The 18720-nt window shown below is 42.1% G+C and overlaps 1 protein-coding gene across 1 annotated transcript in view; it reads left to right on the top strand.

Moving 5' to 3' along the window:
• The window catches only part of LOC124125723 (HMG box-containing protein 1-like), a 34057-nt gene extending 16518 nt beyond the window's left edge, over nucleotides 1-17539 (top strand). The window contains exons 5-13 of the mRNA XM_046489088.2: nucleotides 2970-3071; nucleotides 3674-3804; nucleotides 7633-7765; nucleotides 8666-8832; nucleotides 10009-10126; nucleotides 11096-11153; nucleotides 11741-11910; nucleotides 16125-16260; nucleotides 16754-17539. Of these exons, the coding sequence (XP_046345044.2) occupies nucleotides 2970-3071; nucleotides 3674-3804; nucleotides 7633-7765; nucleotides 8666-8832; nucleotides 10009-10126; nucleotides 11096-11153; nucleotides 11741-11910; nucleotides 16125-16260 (1015 nt within the window). The 3' untranslated portion in view covers nucleotides 16754-17539. The remainder of the gene's footprint in view (nucleotides 1-2969; nucleotides 3072-3673; nucleotides 3805-7632; nucleotides 7766-8665; nucleotides 8833-10008; nucleotides 10127-11095; nucleotides 11154-11740; nucleotides 11911-16124; nucleotides 16261-16753) is intronic.
• The last annotated feature ends 1181 nt before the right edge of the window (nucleotides 17540-18720 follow it).

The raw sequence follows: 18720 nt of genomic DNA, 5'->3' as shown, positions 1-18720 counted from the left end.
AACCCTGCTGAGGAAGAGCGCCCCTATGCCCTGGGATAAACCCACGTGAGTTGAGATAGCCTATTGTCATATATAAGCTCCATAAGCCCCGATACAGAACCCTGCTGAGGAAGAGCGCCCCTATGCCCTGGGATAAACCCACGTGAGTTGAGATAGCCTATTGTCATATATAAGCTCCATAAGCCCCGATACAGAACCCTGCTGAGGAAGAGCGCCCCTATGCCCTGGGATAAACCCACGTGAGTTGAGATAGCCTATTGTCATATATAAGCTCCATAAGCCCCGATACAGAACCCTGCTGAGGAAGAGCGCCCCTATGCCCTGGGATAAACCCACGTGAGTTGAGATAGCCTATTGTCATATATAAGCTGCATAAGCCCCGATACAGAACCCTGCTGAGGAAGAGCGCCCCTATGCCCTGGGATAAACCCACGTGAGTTGAGATAGCCTATTGTCATATATAAGCTGCATAAGCCCCGATACAGAGCCCTGCTGAGGAAGAGCGCCCCTATGCCCTGGGATAAACCCACGTGAGTTGAGATAGCCTATTGTCATATATAAGCTGCATAAGCCCCGATACAGAACCCTGCTGAGGAAGAGCATCCTGATGCCCTGGGATAAACCCACGTGAGTTGAGATAGCCTATTGTCATATATAAGCTCCATAAGCCCCGATACAGAACCCTGCTGAGGAAGAGCGCCCCTATGCCCTGGGATAAACCCACGTGAGTTGAGATAGCCTATTGTCATATATAAGCTCCATAAGCCCCGATACAGAACCCTGCTGAGGAAGAGCATCCTGGTGCCCTGGAATAAGCCCAGGTGAGTTGAGATAGCCTATTGTCATATATAAGCTGCATAAGCCCCGATACAGAGCCCTGCTGAGGAAGAGCATCCTGATGCCCTGGAATAAGCCCAGGTGAGTTGAGATAGCCTATTGTCATATATAAGCTGCATAAGCCCCGATACAGAACCCTGCTGAGGAAGAGCGCCCCTATGCCCTGGGATAAACCCACGTGAGTTGAGATAGCCTATTGTCATATATAAGCTGCATAAGCCCCGATACAGAACCCTTCTGAGGAAGAGCGCCCCTATGCCCTGGGATAAACCCACGTGAGTTGAGATAGCCTATTGTCATATATAAGCTCCATAAGCCCCGATACAGAACCCTGCTGAGGAAGAGCGCCCCTATGCCCTGGGATAAACCCACGTGAGTTGAGATAGCCTATTGTCATATATAAGCTCCATAAGCCCCGATACAGAGCCCTGCTGAGGAAGAGCGCCCCTATGCCCTGGGATAAACCCACGTGAGTTGAGATAGCCTATTGTCATATATAAGCTGCATAAGCCCCGATACAGAACCCTGCTGAGGAAGAGCATCCTGATGCCCTGGAATAAGCCCAGGTGAGTTGAGATAGCCTATTGTCATATATAAGCTCCATAAGCCCCGATACAGAACCCTGCTGAGGAAGAGCATCCTGATGCCCTGGGATAAACCCACGTGAGTTGAGATAGCCTATTGTCATATATAAGCTCCATAAGCCCCGATACAGAGCCCTGCTGAGGAAGAGCGCCCCTATGCCCTGGAATAAGCCCACGTGAGTTGAGATAGCCTATTGTCATATACAAGCTACATAAACCCCGATTCAGAGTCTTCTTCAGAGGAATAGCACCCTTATACCCCGGAATAAGCCGAGGTGAGTTGAGATAGCCTATTGTCATATATAAGCTACATAAACCCCGATTCAGAGCCTTCAGGGGAATAGCATCCTTATGCCCTGGAATAAGCCCACGTGAGTTGAGATAGCCTATTGTCATATTCAAGCTACATAAGCCCAAATTCAGAGCCTTCTGCAGAGGAATAGCACCCTTATGCCCTGGTATAAGCCCACGTGTGTTGAGATAGCCTATTGTCATATACAAGCTACATGAGCCCCGATTCAGAGCCTTCTTCAGAGGAACAGCACCCTTATGCCCTAGTATAAGCCCAGGTGAGTTGAGAAAGTGTCATATATAAGCTACATAAGCCCCGATATAGAGCCCTGCTGAGGAAGAGCGCCCCTATGCCCTGGGATAAACCCAGGTGAGTTGGGAGGATATACTGTCATATATAAGCTATATAACCCTCGATACAGTGCCACTCTCTGGGGAAGAGCGCCCATATACCCTGAGATAAGCCAAGGTGAGTTGAGAGATTATGTTGCCATGTATCATATATAGGCCTCGACACAGCCTGTTAATGGTGACGAGTTTCCTGTGCGTTGAGATTACCAAGGTGCGTTAAGTAAGTTTGCTGAAATATATCATAAGGTTCCCATGCATAGGCCCTTCCTGTGAAGGGCTTTGTTCCCTTGCGTGAGTTAGCTCATCATCCACCCAACATCAGGTCTCAAAATTGTGGTAAAAATCTGTGCTCTGGGGTTTACTGTCATAGCTACTGTTTCCAAATAACATTATCAATGCAAAGAGCCCCTGTGCCCTCTGATAAAGTCTAGTCAGATGGTCATCTTAGCTGGAGAACCTCAAAACCAGCTCCCGAATAAGTATGTTAACCGATGCCATCGGATGCTCCATCAGAATTGGCCATCGTAGTTGTGTCAGTTGACACAGGAATAGCAGGACCCTCGCGCCAGTAGATTTAGTGCGTTTACTGCATTGTGGAGGTCTTTGAAGACAGATGGTTGGGGTGACCTCGTCATGTCTGCCGGGTTCTTCAGCAACCCATGCTTGTTGTAAAAGGCGACTTTGCCTGTCGTAAGAGGCGACTAACAGGATTGGGTGGTCAGGCTCGCTGACTTGGTTGATACATGTCATCGATCCCAATCGCGTGGATCGATGCTCATGATGTCAATCATTGGATCGTCTGGTCCAGACTCGATTATTTACAGCCTGCCGTCAAAAAGCTGGAATATTGCTGAGTTCGGCGTTAAACAACAAACAAACAAACAAAAATCATGTCTGCTGTTTCAGTGGTCCCGTGGTGCGGACCTTAGACCTGGAATGCCCTGAGGCCTGTATATGTGGACGGGCAATCAAGCCCGAGAACACATCTAAACCTGTTGCTTCACCTAGGTAAGGGCTTTGCATGTAGGAGGCAGTAAAACAAGGAAGGCAGTAAAGCAATAGTCAACATTACAGCATTCTTTAACCTTGTGCAGAGCATGCTGCTTCTGCCATTTATAACACCATACCCGTGGGTTTCACCAAAGTAGTAAACGCCTAAGGCCTACATCACTTAGGGCTTTTCTCCCTCATCAATCTGACACGCCGCGATATTCTAAAATACTGTTCAAGGCGGCGTAAAACATATCTCACTCAAGTCTAAAGATAATTTCTAACGAAACTGATACCTTCTAAAGAGTAGGGCGATGTGCAGTCGGGGAGCCTAGTGGTTAAAGCGTTCCCTCGTCACGCCGAATACCCGGGTTCGATTCCCCACACGGGTATAATGCGTGAACGTCATTTCTGGTGTCCCCGACGAGATATTGCTGGAATATTGCTACAATCGGCGTGACACTCACTCACTCACACACTCAGAGTACTGCGCATTGGTGAAACTATACCATAGGCATGTTCAGTTGTCCTGAGTGATGTAAATTGTAAATAAAATATTTAATCTTGTATGATATCAACTCAAATACTGGTCATTAATATCAAGACATATTTATTGACAGCGTTAGTCTGGAGAGTGACCCCAAGGTGACGTCATCTTCCCCCTTCCCGTCATCCCCCAAGGACACGGAGTCCTCAGAGGCTCTGTGGTCTCACCCCTGGCCTACTGCAGTGTGGCAGTGCTTCATGAGGGGTGAGTTCACCGTCGACTACGGTCCTGCAACATGACAGGAATACCAGTCCTGCATCTGTTAGTTCACGAAGCTTGTCTAGCTTGTTAAAATAAGAAAGGGCCCGTGAAGATCAGGGTTAGAAAAGGTCTTCAGCAACCTATGCTTTTCGTAACAGGCGACTAAGAGGCGACTAACGGGATCGGGTGGTCAGACTCGCTGAATTGGTTGATGCATGTCTTTGATCCCAAATGTGTGGATCGATGCTCATGATGTCAACCACTGGTTTGTCTGGTCCAGACTCGATTATTTACAGACCGCCATATGGCTGGAATATTGCGGAGTGCGGCGTTAAACAACAAGCAAACAAACAAATAAAATAAGAAAGGTAATATTTTATTTGGTATGGAATCAGCTGTTGGGGGAAAAGGTTTTTATGGAAAGATTTCGATGGAAGGAATTAATGACATGGGGATGTCTGCATCTTTGTAAATGCTACCTCACTTAGCAAGTGTAGGCGAGACTAAATTGTTGTGCTGTGGCGGTGTAATCCACATTTGGGGTAAGGTATTTGTTGTAAGATCTCGTTAAAGGAAATCAGTCAATGAGTTCATGGACTGATATTAATTAGTCTTGACCACCGATTCCACACCTATGCCGACAGCAGAAATAGTTGTATAGTTTACTAACTTCGCTTGTGAATTTCACAGTCCACTCACCAAAGTAGTAGACTTTACTAGCCATTAAATAAATGTTTGCTAATTAGACTAGTAGGTGACTACCATGATTGGTACAATTTACTAATCAGTTAGTAGAGATTATTCTTTCAAAGAACTACTACTTTAAGTAGTTTAAGAATTCTACTAATTTTATCATACCTGCTGAAGTATAATTACTAAGCTTGTAGTAAGTTTTACTCGTCACTCTGTGCTAGAAGTAAACAGCTGCTGAATACAGTTTGCAAAAAGTCAGTAAAGGTTCAAATGACACAAACAATGCCGGGGAAAGATAACATAGAATTACTTGCAGTGATCAAAGTGAAAATCTGAAAGATCTCATTTCCCGTGTCAGCGGGCATTTTCTTATCAGCTATTTGAAATAAATTGGTCTGTAAAATACATTTTAAATATGTATGTGAATAAATAAATGCTTGTTTTTACATATGGCATGATGCTATTATCAACTGACATTATTGAAGGCTCTGTCCAGGAGGTTGTCCCCCTGTGTAACACGCAATCCTATCATACTCGATGTAACTATCATCAACCAGTGTTTTAAGCCAACTCTTTGCTGAGTATTTTTTAATATTGGCTAGTATTGTGCACAAACACCAGTAGCTAAGGTGATGATGTAATTCCTGCTGGGGTATCATGCAGGATGCCGAGGTACTGTAAGTCCCCATGATCCCCAGCGAGGTGGACTAGCTTTGGTTATTGGTGGCCTATAGCCCGTGTTTTAAAACTGTATATATAATATTGTTATGTTCAAATATGTTTCATAAATTGTTTCTATATATAGTATGCTCAAATATGTTTCACAACTTGTTTTTAAATAAAACTTTGCATAAAAAACTAAATTGTAAATATATTAACTTGGTCTCGTCGCTATATAGCTGAAATAATGCCGATGCGACGTTAGATTTTAACTCACTCACTCACTACTTGCGGTGACATTTTAAGTATAGGTTAGACCACTCGGATCCGTTTTTATACTACTTGTTGAAATGGACATTTAAACCGGAGCAGTTTGCTCGGAGCGCCGAGGGGTTTAACTGACCATTTCAACGATTGATTTTAAACCTTGGGCTAACCTGTTTAAATCACGGCAAACATTCATTCAAAGAACCCTTGCACCTAAAACGTTGACACAACATTGTTTTGATAACCGTACTTTAAAAATATTCAAGGTTTCTGTGCTGTGAGAGCACTGTGTGAGTCACCATGCGTGATGCACGTGAAATGTGTTCCCGAGCCTTTGGCACGTGCACCTCGCTCTATCGCGACTCGGGTTATGACACTCGGACCACACACACACACACACATTAATGGACATACGGAAAGGTTTATGAATAAATAACATTCAAAACGTTATAATGTATTGTATTGTTTGTTGTTTAACGCCACACTCAGCAATTTTCCAGTTATATAACGGCGGTCTGTAAAACAATCGAGTCTGGGCCAGACAAATCAGTCATTGACATCATGCATCATGAGCATCGACTATGATTGTGGGTTCGAATCCCGGTTCGCCCCTATTATGTTTCTAGGTTTGTCAGCACCATACCCGTGCTCGTGGGTTTCACCGAAGTGGTAAATGTCTGAGACCTGCATCACTTCGGGCTTTCCTCCCACATTAAGCTGACACGCCGCGATATAACTGGGATATTGTTAAAAGCGGCGTTAAGCCCAACTCACTCACTCATGAGCATCGATCCACGCAATTGGGATACGATGACATACGATAGCCTGACCACCTACACAACGTTATGAAGCCAATTTATAGCTAACCCAGCGTTGGGCTGAAGGTGTCTGTGTCGGCACGGGTACTCCAGACAAGTACACCAGGTACGTTTCTGTATACAGAAATGTACCCTAGTCAGAAACAGAATACAGAAAGGTACCCCGGGATCAGTGACTCTGAGCACCGACTATTTTCTTCAGTTTCGGAACTGTCATACTATTGTATGAGATGCATTACAGCATGCAACATGAAAACGAGCATACACGGTGACATACGCACATTGACGCCGAATACAGGCCCGTGACGTTTCTCTGCCAATTATGATCGAAACTTTAAAATTTGGACTTCATGTAAACGTTTCATTCTTTGAGAATTATTCTTCAACGAAATATCCATTGTTGATCGTATGTGTCCCGGACATCGGGATGAGGAAGATAGATTGTTTGTTCTGACGTTCTTTGGCATATTCTGTACGATTAATATCGTATTATCTCTTGGGATAATAAATAATGATATGTCAAAGACAGGATATTGAGTTTCGACCTTGTTCGTTTCCTCCCGATGTTTTAAAGATAAGAGGTTGTTTTGCCCACACACATTTTGTCCAGACATTAAGTTTGGGTAAGATCGTTATTCGGGTAACGATGTCATATGTAAAGTACTAGCCTTTTACTGATCAGAAAACAACCACCAACACCAAACTATTCATGGAATCAGTTTTGGAATCATGATGAAGAAATAGAAGATTAGTTGGGTTTTATGTATTCACCTAGGTCTTCTTGTCAATATAAGGCGAACACTGTTCCCTTGCTGGATGTGCCAAGTGTAACTATATATGGATGTATATTTTGATTTTTAACAAGGTATTGTTGCATCGAGTTTTGCATTGGATATATGATTTTTGTAGATTCCTTTAAATAACAATTTATTGGAAATCTTCTATTCCGAAATATGTGTTTTGGGGCCGCATTAGATTCGGTAAGGGCGATTGTGTTTGTGAAGTAAATAATATGAAAACAAGCTCATTTGTCTTCAGACTAGTGGTAGAGCGGAAGGTCCGGGGTTCGATCCCTGGCCGCGTCATACCGAAAGACCTTAAAAGATGGTACTTGTTGTTTTCCTGTCTGGCGCTCGGCATTAAGGGGCTTAAACAAGGACTGGTCGGCTGGGAGTCAGTATACTGTGTCTGAGTGGAGTATTCATGTTAAACTGCGGCATGGTATCTCAGTGAGCTAGCACTATAAATCGCTATCAGTCCAGACCAGCACAAGCAGCTACACACACACACACACACACACACACTCACACGTGCATGTACGTCACTGTGTGAGTGCAATAATTTTGGACGCAACGTTAAACCCATTTGTCTTCAAACGTTTGTGTTATTTCAGGGTCCATCATTAAGTTCCTGTCGTCCTCTGTTCCGCCATTGTTTAACGACTGGCACTCTGCCGAGGAACTGTCGGACCATCAGTCTCTCCGTGAAGTCACACAGTCGGCCGAGCAGAAGAAATCACACATATTGTAAGTCTTGCACATTTTCCACCTCAGAAATAAGAACTGACACACGACATTACATTTCTTGTAAGTCTCGTACAATTTCAACCTTAAAAATTACATCGGACAGACGACATGCGAGCAGACGACAGCCCAGGATGTCGGGCCATTTTCGTTCATGTCCTTTAATACGATTGTCTAAAGATCCAAATGACATACATTTTCACATTATGGGTAAACGTAATCTAACAGTTCTGAAAACATGGCAGCATAAAGCCCCTAAACCCGTAGCCCTTATTGGTATACAGTGACCATATTACGAGAGCTTTAGTTCAAGGTACTTCGAGAATACCATTGCTCTCATAAGTACACTAATGAAGAGTTATGGCCATCGCCATTATAAAAAGGCAGTTTCTGTTTGATTATAATGTATATTTGTTGTTTTACGGCGCACTCAGCAATATTCCAGCTATATGCCGATGGCCTGTAAACAAATGATAGACAATATGAACATCGTCCAACTTGAACCAACCACCGGAACGGCCAAACCATAATCTGAGAGATTACGACCAGCATAGGTTGCTGGACCTTTCCTAACCCCGAATCGCCACCTGGCGGTTTGATTAACACGTTAGGTTAGCAAAATATAATGTTATCAATTTGTGTGATGCGTTACCCAATATATGACCAGCACCTGTTAATATTGTCGTAAGAGGCGACTAACGGGATCGGGTGGTCAGGCTCACTGACTTGGTTGGTGAATGTCATTGTATCCAAATTGCGTGGATCGATGCTCATGATGTCAATCACTGGATTGTCTGGTCCAGACTCGATTACATACAGACCGCCAGCATATAGCAGGAATGTTGCTGAATTTGGCGTTAAACAACAAACAAACAAGCACCAACACCCGTCGTGCTGTTGCAGCAGTGGGCCCGTCGGCTTCCTCCTGACGAAGAAGGAGACCACTGACCTCGGGGACACGGGCAAGTTAGACCTGTACTTCATGACTCACACCGTTCAGGGAGACGCCGACTCCATCCACCTTGTGGCACAGTGCGCTCAAGACCATCCCTTCTTTGTCAAAGACAAGGGTAATCATTTTTCTGCTGTAAATTCTCAGGGTTAATGGTTCCTTTAGACCGGAGTGCCGTTGTACAAAACAACTTTAGGGCGACGACTGTCGAAAGTCTATGTTAAGGTATGGGAATTACGATCACCTTAAGTAGCGCTAAGATAGCTTTGCGCAACGGCACCCTGGGCCGACTTGCTAAGTTCGCAATGTGAAAGTCGGCCCAGATCTCCCTTAAAACTTCTGTCAGAGAGACGTTTAAAAGATTGATGTCGGATAAAATCTTCATTCTTTTAGTAAGGGTTTTGGATGTTTCACGTTTCCCGTCCGCAATATGCTTTCCAAAATCAATTTTCTTCAGGGGATATACATGTCAAGTATAGACATAACAATCGTATTAGATTGATTATGTAAAAGGTAAGGACAGGTCCACCGTGGGTTTATAACCAGAGTCTAAAGCAGTCAACGTGAAACACTCGAAAGCTCTGCAGCAAAACTACTAACGTCATTGCGAAGTAGGATTTGGATTTGACTCTCCCTAAGTCAAATGTCATGATAGCCTATATAAAGTGGACCCATGAAGATCCGGGGTAGAATAGGTCTTCAGCAACCCATGCTTGCCGTAAAAGGCGACTATGCTTGTTGTAAAAGGCGACTAGCGGGATCGGGTGGTCAGGCTCGCTGACTTGGTTGATGCATGTCATCGATCCCAATTGCGTGGACCGATGCTCATGATATTAATCACTGGATTGTCTCGTCCGGACTCGATTAATTACAGACCGCCGTCATATAGCTGGAATATTGCTGAGTGCGGCGTTAAACAACAAACAAACAAACTATACAAAGTGCAAAGACGTCCTGTCGTATATGATCTGGATTCTGGAAAACCTGTCCTACCAAAGCTTATTTCACCGAAACATATTAACCGGACACTTCGCCGACATGACTTATGCACAAGCCTAACACCTATAGTAATATATTGTGACTACTTCCGGTCTGTAACATCAAGTCATCATGTACCGATGACGTCACTCCTTCATGGGGCGGTGGGGTAGCTTTGTACGCTCGTCACGACGAAGGCTCGGTTCGATTACATGGTAACAATGTGTGAAGCCCATTTCTGATGACCCCTGCCGTGATATTGCTGGAATCTTACTAAAGCTGCGTAAAACAATACTCACTCACTCTCCCAATTCAGGCTGGTCGTCGTGCGCTCCCCAGAAGACTGTCACAGAGTTCGGCATACCCTGCCAGGAGCTGGCAGAACAGGACCTGTGTCTGCCCCCAACACACCCAGACGCAACGTTCTATGGGAGGTAATGTAGGATTTCACAATAGACGCTCGTATCTTAATGGCTGATCATTTTGGTGTCCATGGTGTATGTATTATACTCTTACTGTATTGACCGTGAAGATCGGGCAGAGAATAGGTCTTCTGCAACCCATGCCTGTAAGAGGCGACTAACGGGATCGGGTGGTCAGGATCGCTGACTTGGTTGATGCATGTAATCGTATCCCAATTGTGTAGATCGATGGTCGTGGTGTCAATCACTGGATTGTCTGGTCCAGACTCGATTAATTACAGACCGCCGTCATATAGCTGGAATATTGCTGAGTGCGGCGTTAAACAACAAACAAACACATCTTAACACTGTATTCGACGTAATAAGCGCCCAGGGCGCTCTCAAAATTAGAAATAGGGGGCTGTTATTAGAATATTATTTTGGTGGAAAAAAGACAGAGATGAAAGATAAATTTCGTGGTTCATGGTGACAGCCTGAAATGTTTATGTACGACATATATATTTCCCCAGAATTTTATTGCCCATAATTAAGGGTGCATATAACACACGAGTGTGTATTATAATATCACCAGCCAATATATCAGCAAATATCTCCATGGGCGCTTATTAGAGCGGGGCGCTTATTACGTCGAATACGGTAGTGCTATCACTGCTCTGTGCATGACTGTTAGAGTACATGTGGTCTATATGTTATCGTTGTCCAGTGCATGGCAATTGAATGATATATCATAAGTATTTGTTACCCTTGGTCAGTGCATGACAACTGGAGTGAGTATATGGATCATATATGTTGTTATAGTTCAATGGTGATACATAGTTAAATCATATTATTCATCCCGAGAGTGGGAATAACACACGGAGGAATGACACAGACAGACACTTAAGGTGTATGCGATCCGCCGTGGGTTGCAATGACACATGATATGGCCACATGTCAGATTCACTGCCAGCTGTGCAATGTCTTGACTGCTTGTGTTTTCAGTTACCAGTTGTCTGCCCTTGACTCCACTGCCGTGATGGCTCTGAGCTCTATGGCACAAGTAGGTTACTTCAAACTGACTGGATGGCTTATGATTTGTTGTGGTAGTTCAAAAGAGTGAGAAAACATAGCTTTGTAAAGGGTTCTGTTTTGCGTGCATTTTAAATTTAAGGCTAAATAAAATAAACAGATTTGTTCTCAATCAGCTTTATAGAAAAGTTATGCATGAAATTTCCAGGTATTCATCACATTTTTTTAGAAAGTTACTTCAAATTCATTTTTTGTTCTATTTTTTACACCCATAATGAGAATACAGAGTATTAGTTTCTACATAGCTTTTGTTTGGAAAGCATATAGTTTTCATTTGAAGATTGAGCATTTTCTATAATTTCAGCTAAGTTATCAGAATTGTGTTGATTTTATGTTATCAGAATATTATTGATTTTTTGTTGTCAGAATATTTTTGATTTTTTTGGTCAGTATATTATTGATTTTTTTTGGTCAGAATATTATTGATTTATATTTCAATTTTAGAAATCAGATAATCACTACACAAATGTTTTCTTTTTTTAAAGAAAATGACAAGAAAATCAAATTGTTGTGACCTGAATAGAATTAAATACTCACTCACTAACTCCACTCTTGCAGCAAAAGAAGAACCAGGAGCGCCAGTCACTCTCGTCCCCCGACTCCCCATCTAAGGAGGACACCTTTAAGTTTGATCTGCCCAAGGCCAAGAGACCAATGAATGCATTCATGTTGTTTGCCAAAGAAAACAGAATTCAGTACACACAGAAGTACCCTGGCAAAGATAACAGGTGAGGATGATGCTTTAAAACATATTCATACAAGGGCAGATACAGCATCTCTAAAAGGAAATATCAAAATCCTCTCTCACTCAATTTTACTGCCTACAACATACTACATTTGGTTTTCAAAAGGAGGGGTCCGGACCCCTGGGCCCCCCTCTGGATCCACCTATGTCATGTGGATTCCTAAAATTTGGATGGCCCAGTTGTCTAAGGTGCATCTATTAACTGTGCAGAGTTGTAGCCCTTAGGCATGCCAGGAACCTATTTTAATGATGTCCCCAAAATGGTAAATGTCTTGGAGCTACATCTCTTTGGGTCTTTGGATACTTTTCAAGGAGCCGCTAAACCAAACTCTCTCTATTACTCCTGAGAAATTGTAGAAGACTTGTAGAGGAGAAACATGATAAATTGACTTGTATATGCAATGTATTGGTATGGTGTTTTACACCAAGTGTCAAATCCCTGATTGGTTAATGTCATTAGTTTCTTGTGTTACTTTGCACTCAGCCACCTGTATGATGGCCACTTTTAAACAAGTCTCCCAGACAAGAGAATCAATTACAAATGAATGTAGCTCAAGATTTGGCAAGTCTAGATTACCTCAGTTCTAGGCCTTGATTAATATGGGCTCCATTTCGGTTACATATTTTTATTTCGTTGACATATATTTTTGAATACGATATTTCTTGGACTAAATGTTAGTCTTAAGGCAATCCAGTGATCGATATTATGAGCAATGACCCACTTCATCGTGGTATGACATACAATCATCCTGACCACTAAGCCTGACACATGATTTTCTAAGATATGGACATTTTCTAATACTGAAAACGCTCACATAAGAACACACACAAACACACACACGCAGGCATGCACGCACACACCCTTTTTCATCCCTGCCCTTACATAATTATATCCCCAAGGTACATTCGACTGATAATGAGGCTTGTCTGTGTCCCAGACCATATAAAAGAGAATAAATTAAAAAATGAATTCAGCTCATGTCTAGAATGATTTGGCAAGTCTAGATTGCCTCTGAAATTATGCATTCTTCTGGGCTCCATTTGGATTTTCTTAATATTTTGTAGACATGTATTTTTAAATAAGATAAGTTGATTTCTGAGACTAAATGTTGGTCTAAGTGAAGCTTGTACACTACTTGCACATTATACCTGGGTAGTCCTTTTCTGTGGAACATAAATACTTCTTCAGTTGTGGAAAGGGGCAAGGTTGGCAAAAGGCTCGTACAAATTAAGTGATGATGTCACATGATTGCTAATACTAAACAGGTCATAGTCAAGCTATCTGGACATTACATGTACCTGCAGAGGAGGAAAATCACCATGTGTGTTCCTTGTGTGTACTTTCCATGGTCCTGCAACATGACAGGAATACCAGCCCGGCATCTGTTAGTTCACCCAACTTGTCTAGGTTGTTAAAATTAAAATGGACCTGTGAAGATTGGGGTCAGAATAGGTCTTCAGCAACCTATGCTTGCCGTAAAAGGTGACTTTGCTTGTCGTAAGAGGCGACTAACGTGATCGGGTGGTTAGACTCGCTGACTTGGTTGATGCGTGTCATCGTATCCCAATTGCTTGGATCGATGCTCATGATGTCAATCACTGGATTATCTGGTCCAGACTCGATTATTTGAAGACCACGGTTATATAACTGGAATATTGCGGAGTGAGGCGTTAAACAACAAAAAGCAAACAAACAAACAAGATACTTTGTAATGTTTATTAAAAAACATGTCCCACAATTCACATTTTATATATACTAGCCACATAAAGAAACCGTGCACGGAGAAAATATATTCTGGATTGAAATACAACACAGCAAGAACAAAATGATGCAGACGCTGTAGCAGCTGAATGATCGGACAATAAGAAAATGTCAACGGGACCTGAACAACATCTGTTACGATGACGTCAGAAGATCAAAATGGAGTAGGGGGTCAAACGACAAAGTCACAAAGTCAATAACGGGTATGACCACCCTGTGCGTGAATCACAGCAGTGCATCGGTGACGCATGGAGTCCACCAAATCGGCATGGAAGGCCTGGGGAATGGCCTGCCATATCCTCCTCAAATCCTGTGCCAAGTCACGGACGTTATCTGGAGGATGTGGAAGACGACGCAGACGGCGCTCCATTTCATCCCACACATGCTCTATTGGGGAGAGATCTGGAGAAATTGCAGGCCATGGCAGTAACATGACATTGTTATGGTGAAGGTAATCCATTGCTACCCTAGCCGTGTGAGGACGAGCGTTGTCCTGTTAAAATGTCAATCCCGGGCCATGACGTTGCAGGAAAGGAATGACCACAGGCCTCAGAATCTGATCTCTGTAGCCAACACCGGTGAGATTGCCCTGAACAACCACCAAAGGGGTTCGGTGCCGTGCTGTTATCCCACCCCAAATCATCACAGAGCCACCTCCAAAACGATTCCTCTCCACAATACAGTTGCGTGCATAACGTTCTCCCAAACACCGGTAGACACGTTGGCGCCCGTCACTGTGGGAAATGTTGAACCTCGATTCATCTTTAAAGACAACATTTCTCCACCATATTCAAGGTTGGCGAACATGATTTCGACACCATCTTAGACGGTTGACTCGATGACGGTGTGTCAGGATGGGACGTATGGCAGGGCGTCGTGGTCGAATCCCGTACTGACGTAAACGATTCCTGACAGTGTTGGGATGGATACGGCGCAGTCCAAGAATTGTCTGGGACGTCGTTACTGCCGTTTGGAACCTGTGTCGGAGATGTGTAACTCGAATCCATCTGTCCTGTCTTGGCGTCGTTACTCGGGGACGTCCTGAACGTGGGTGGTCGGCAACGTTATTTGTGTTCTGATAACGCCTCACCAATGCCGATATCGTGTTACGATGGCATTGGAAATGTGTTGCCACCTGTTGTTGCCTCATTCCCGCTCGGATCATTCCAATGGCTTCATGACGCTGTGCAGCTGTCAATCTTGGCATGATTTGCTTGTGATATGCTTGTGTCTGCGCCTGAGAAGTTTTGAATTTTTGAATGACCACAGATCATGCTTTCCAAAGTGACAGCGAAGTTTGAGTTGCACATGCTGTGTACAGCTGCACAGGATGCACGTGCAGTAACACGTCCATAGGCCCCCATCAATGACATCATATCGCATGGCACGTGCATGAGCGTTTAAATGTCTCCAATAATTGCTGTGTTCAAACCTATCTTTCATATATGGACGGTGTGCCCTTATATCTATATTTTCTCCGTGCACAGTTTCTTTATGTGGCTAGTATATATGGATGAACATTTTTCATTTATTTATTTTTTGTGGGAAAAGGGTATATCTCCATTATGAGGACAAACTAGTGAAATGAGTGATTAAATTAGGTGATAAACCTCCTGTGTTTTGAAATTTCAGGTCATCTCACTACAGAGTCAATAGCTCTTATTCTGAACCGAGCGCTTTATCTCATTTTAACGAATCAGAATCAAGCATTCTTCAATGTCATGGTAGAATCTTTTTAATGCTACAGTGGGTAATATTCCAGGTATGTAAGCAAACCTGGTTAGTGAAAGTCTGATCCCCAGTCAACACCACTGCATTGTCAGTTTGCATCTTTAGTCACGAGGTCAAAGACTGTGTGTGGTAAAAATCTGTTTGGTCTTGTAAGCTCCACCTTATGTCTATATAGTAACACTAGAATCTACGGAAAATGATGTTAAGAGCCATGTTTGGGCTTGTAGATTTAAAAGTCACTGGCACAGAATGCTCTAGATTCCTTCAGGCGTTTAACGTTTTTTTGCTGGTGTACAGATTTTTCCTGAAAAAATTCAGTTCAGAAGGGGGAAAATAATATAAATAAAAACAATGTGGCATGACAAGGCAAGGTATAGTCTGGAAGTTAATTTAAGGTACCAACGTTTACTACAATATCTGAAAAACTATCGGACTATTTAGCTATCACTATATTTCATCAACAACAAGACCTGTTCGTCACGGGTGGAACAAGCATTCATTGAAACAGCCATCTGCATAATGCTACCCCTGCGTCACAGGGCCATATGACACAGTTGAACCAATCAACTCAACTCGAAAGGCTGCACGGGAATCACGCACGTTGAGACGCCCAACGCTAACACCGTATTCGTGCATCAGTAGCCAGTAGAGGAAAACTGACTTTTATACATTGTTTAGTTTATTAACATGTTTGAATGTTTCAGAGCAATCAGTGTGTTGCTAGGAGATGAATGGAAGAAGCTAACCCCTGAGGATAAAAAGAAATTCAAGGAAAAATCAGAAGCTTTGGCAAAAGAGCAGAAACAACTTCATCCGGACTGCTGGAAGAGAAAGAAATAGGTAGAGGAGAGAGTGGAGTGAGTGAGTGAGTGAGTGAGTGAGTGAGTGATTGTATATAAGATTATTCTATTTTGGGACTGCTCATTTATTAGGTTTGGGGAGAGTGGTGGGGGGAGAGATTGGGGGGGGTGGCAAAATTTATCATCACAACTATATTGTGTGTGTGTGTGTGTGTGTGTGTGTGTGTGTGTGATGCATGGACATAAAATGGTTCTATTTATTTTTTAAATGAAAAAGTTATAGATTTGAACATTAATTCGGGACTGGTCATTTATTATAGGTAGGATATCCTGGCACATCTAAGGGAAGTAATCATTAGACCACAGGCCACCCTTGCTTGCACTGATAGGACAAATGTTTCGGGCCAGATCCCCAAAGCATGTAGAATGCATGCATGTAACATTAACCATTCTTTCATTTGCTGCAGGTGTATTTAGGCAATCCAAATTAATTATGTGATGATCATGTCATTCAATTAATGGGCTTTTTTCAGACTACCTTCCTGAATATCTTTGGTATTAGCCAATCTGTGATCTCAGCTACGACCACTGCCATTTGATTGGACGAAGCCATGAAACCAGTTTCAATTTCATTGGACGAAATTGATATTCTTATTCCATTTTGATTGGATGATTGTGAATGAGTTTTTGGTGAGTTTTTTTGTGATTGATGTAGATTATTTGGGGATTACACCACAACATACACTACTATAACCAGAACGTTGTTGAGACATTCATACCTGTTTTTGCACGCATTTTGGTGCTGCTGGAACTACATATTCCAATGTTTTATGTAGAGTCACCATTCATATGATCATGTTGAAGTTTCATATTTTTTGTCGAGGCTATTCCCATCAATAGTGTTTTTAATGAACAGTTACATGCGTACTATATATTTATCCTGTTAAGTGTACACATTCATGCACTGCCAGCTGGTATACAGTTTGGTTTTAACAAGCTTGTTTCTTTGTAGATAGTACAGTTTACATTAGATTAGGTGTGTCCATTTGGAGGATTATTTTATTTACCATAGGCCAGACCATTTTGATTACTTGTTTTACAGGAAATAGGTTTTTAAATGTCTAGTTGCACAGGTAAAAAGCAGAAAGAAAAAAGGAATTTGTTCAAATGCTCATGGGAAACAGTCTAGATTTTTTTGGTTCAACACCACACTCAGCAATATTTCACCTATTTGATGGTGGTCTGTAAATAAATGCATCTGGACCAGACAATCCAGTGATTGACTTCATTAGCATTTGTGATACGATGACATACATCAACCAATCCCGTTAGTTGCCTCATACGGCAAGCATAGTCACCTTTCACTGCAAGCATGGGTTGCTGAAGACTGATTCTAGCCAGGATCATTATAAGGGAAGCAATCTTTTTAAAAAATGCAGTTATTCTTTGAATTGTTTTCTATCAAATTTTTAAATTTTATAAAAGATGCTTTGTGTCTTATTTCAGACATTCAAACTATTTTTATTCCAACAAGGGTACTGTGCAGGACAGTCATAACAATTATACTCATTGACAAGGTGGGAAAACCTTTCACAATTTTCACTCTTAAAGAAGAAATGGCAAATAGAACTTTCAAAATGTGTAAAGCCATCTTGATTTTCGTTCTCTTGGTCCACTGCCAGAAGGAGAATTTCTGCAATGGGCTCAGGAAACAAACAATGATTGGTTGTTTGTAGAGAATTAATCAATGGCTATCAGGCTTACATATAAGATTCAACAATGAAACAAATTTAGATTAGCCTCCATAGCTTGAAATACAACATCTGGGCAAATTGTGTTAGTTATTTATTCAGCAGGAATATAAATTGTGGTGTTTTCTTTTGCAGTTTGGTAAAAGATTTGATCGTAACACAAGTAAATAATTTGATCTGGCCTTAGAAAACTTATTTATTATGACTAAGTGCTATTCAAATGTTTGCAATATCTGGTGCAGATTTGCTCTTACATTTCTTGTTTTTATTCTGGGTTGTTTTATGAAAGTTGTTTGAGTTTGTTATATTTTAGCAACTGGTAATAATCCAACAAGTCTGTTTTTTGTGTAGACCAAAAAGATGTAAATAAAAGATGGGTCAAAGATAGTCAAACCTTTATTCTGGGTAGCCTATTAATACTGATATGATGATATAAGCACAATCTTAATAACATCACATCTTGAACTCGGATATGGTACATCTGTTTGAAGATCTGATGACACCTCCAGATGACAATATGAGTGAGCAAAGCATTCAAACAAGCATATTTGACCTCTGATGTCAAAGATGAATATGATTTGGAAGTTCTGAATGCAAAAAAGTAAAGCTGGACTATTAAATTGCTGTAGATATTTTATTCATCCTGTCGTTTTTTAGTGCCATGGAATCTACAACCAAAGGGTGTACTATCGGGAGCATATTTGTGTTCTGTGGCGGTTATATTCTTCTACTTGAGGAGGTAAAGAAAT

This window comes from Haliotis rufescens, unplaced genomic scaffold (assembly GCF_023055435.1).
Source record: "Haliotis rufescens isolate VD_foot unplaced genomic scaffold, xgHalRufe1.0.p SCAF_45, whole genome shotgun sequence".
Taxonomy (NCBI): domain Eukaryota; kingdom Metazoa; phylum Mollusca; class Gastropoda; order Lepetellida; family Haliotidae; genus Haliotis; species Haliotis rufescens.
This window is presented reverse-complemented; position numbering and strand designations above follow the sequence as displayed.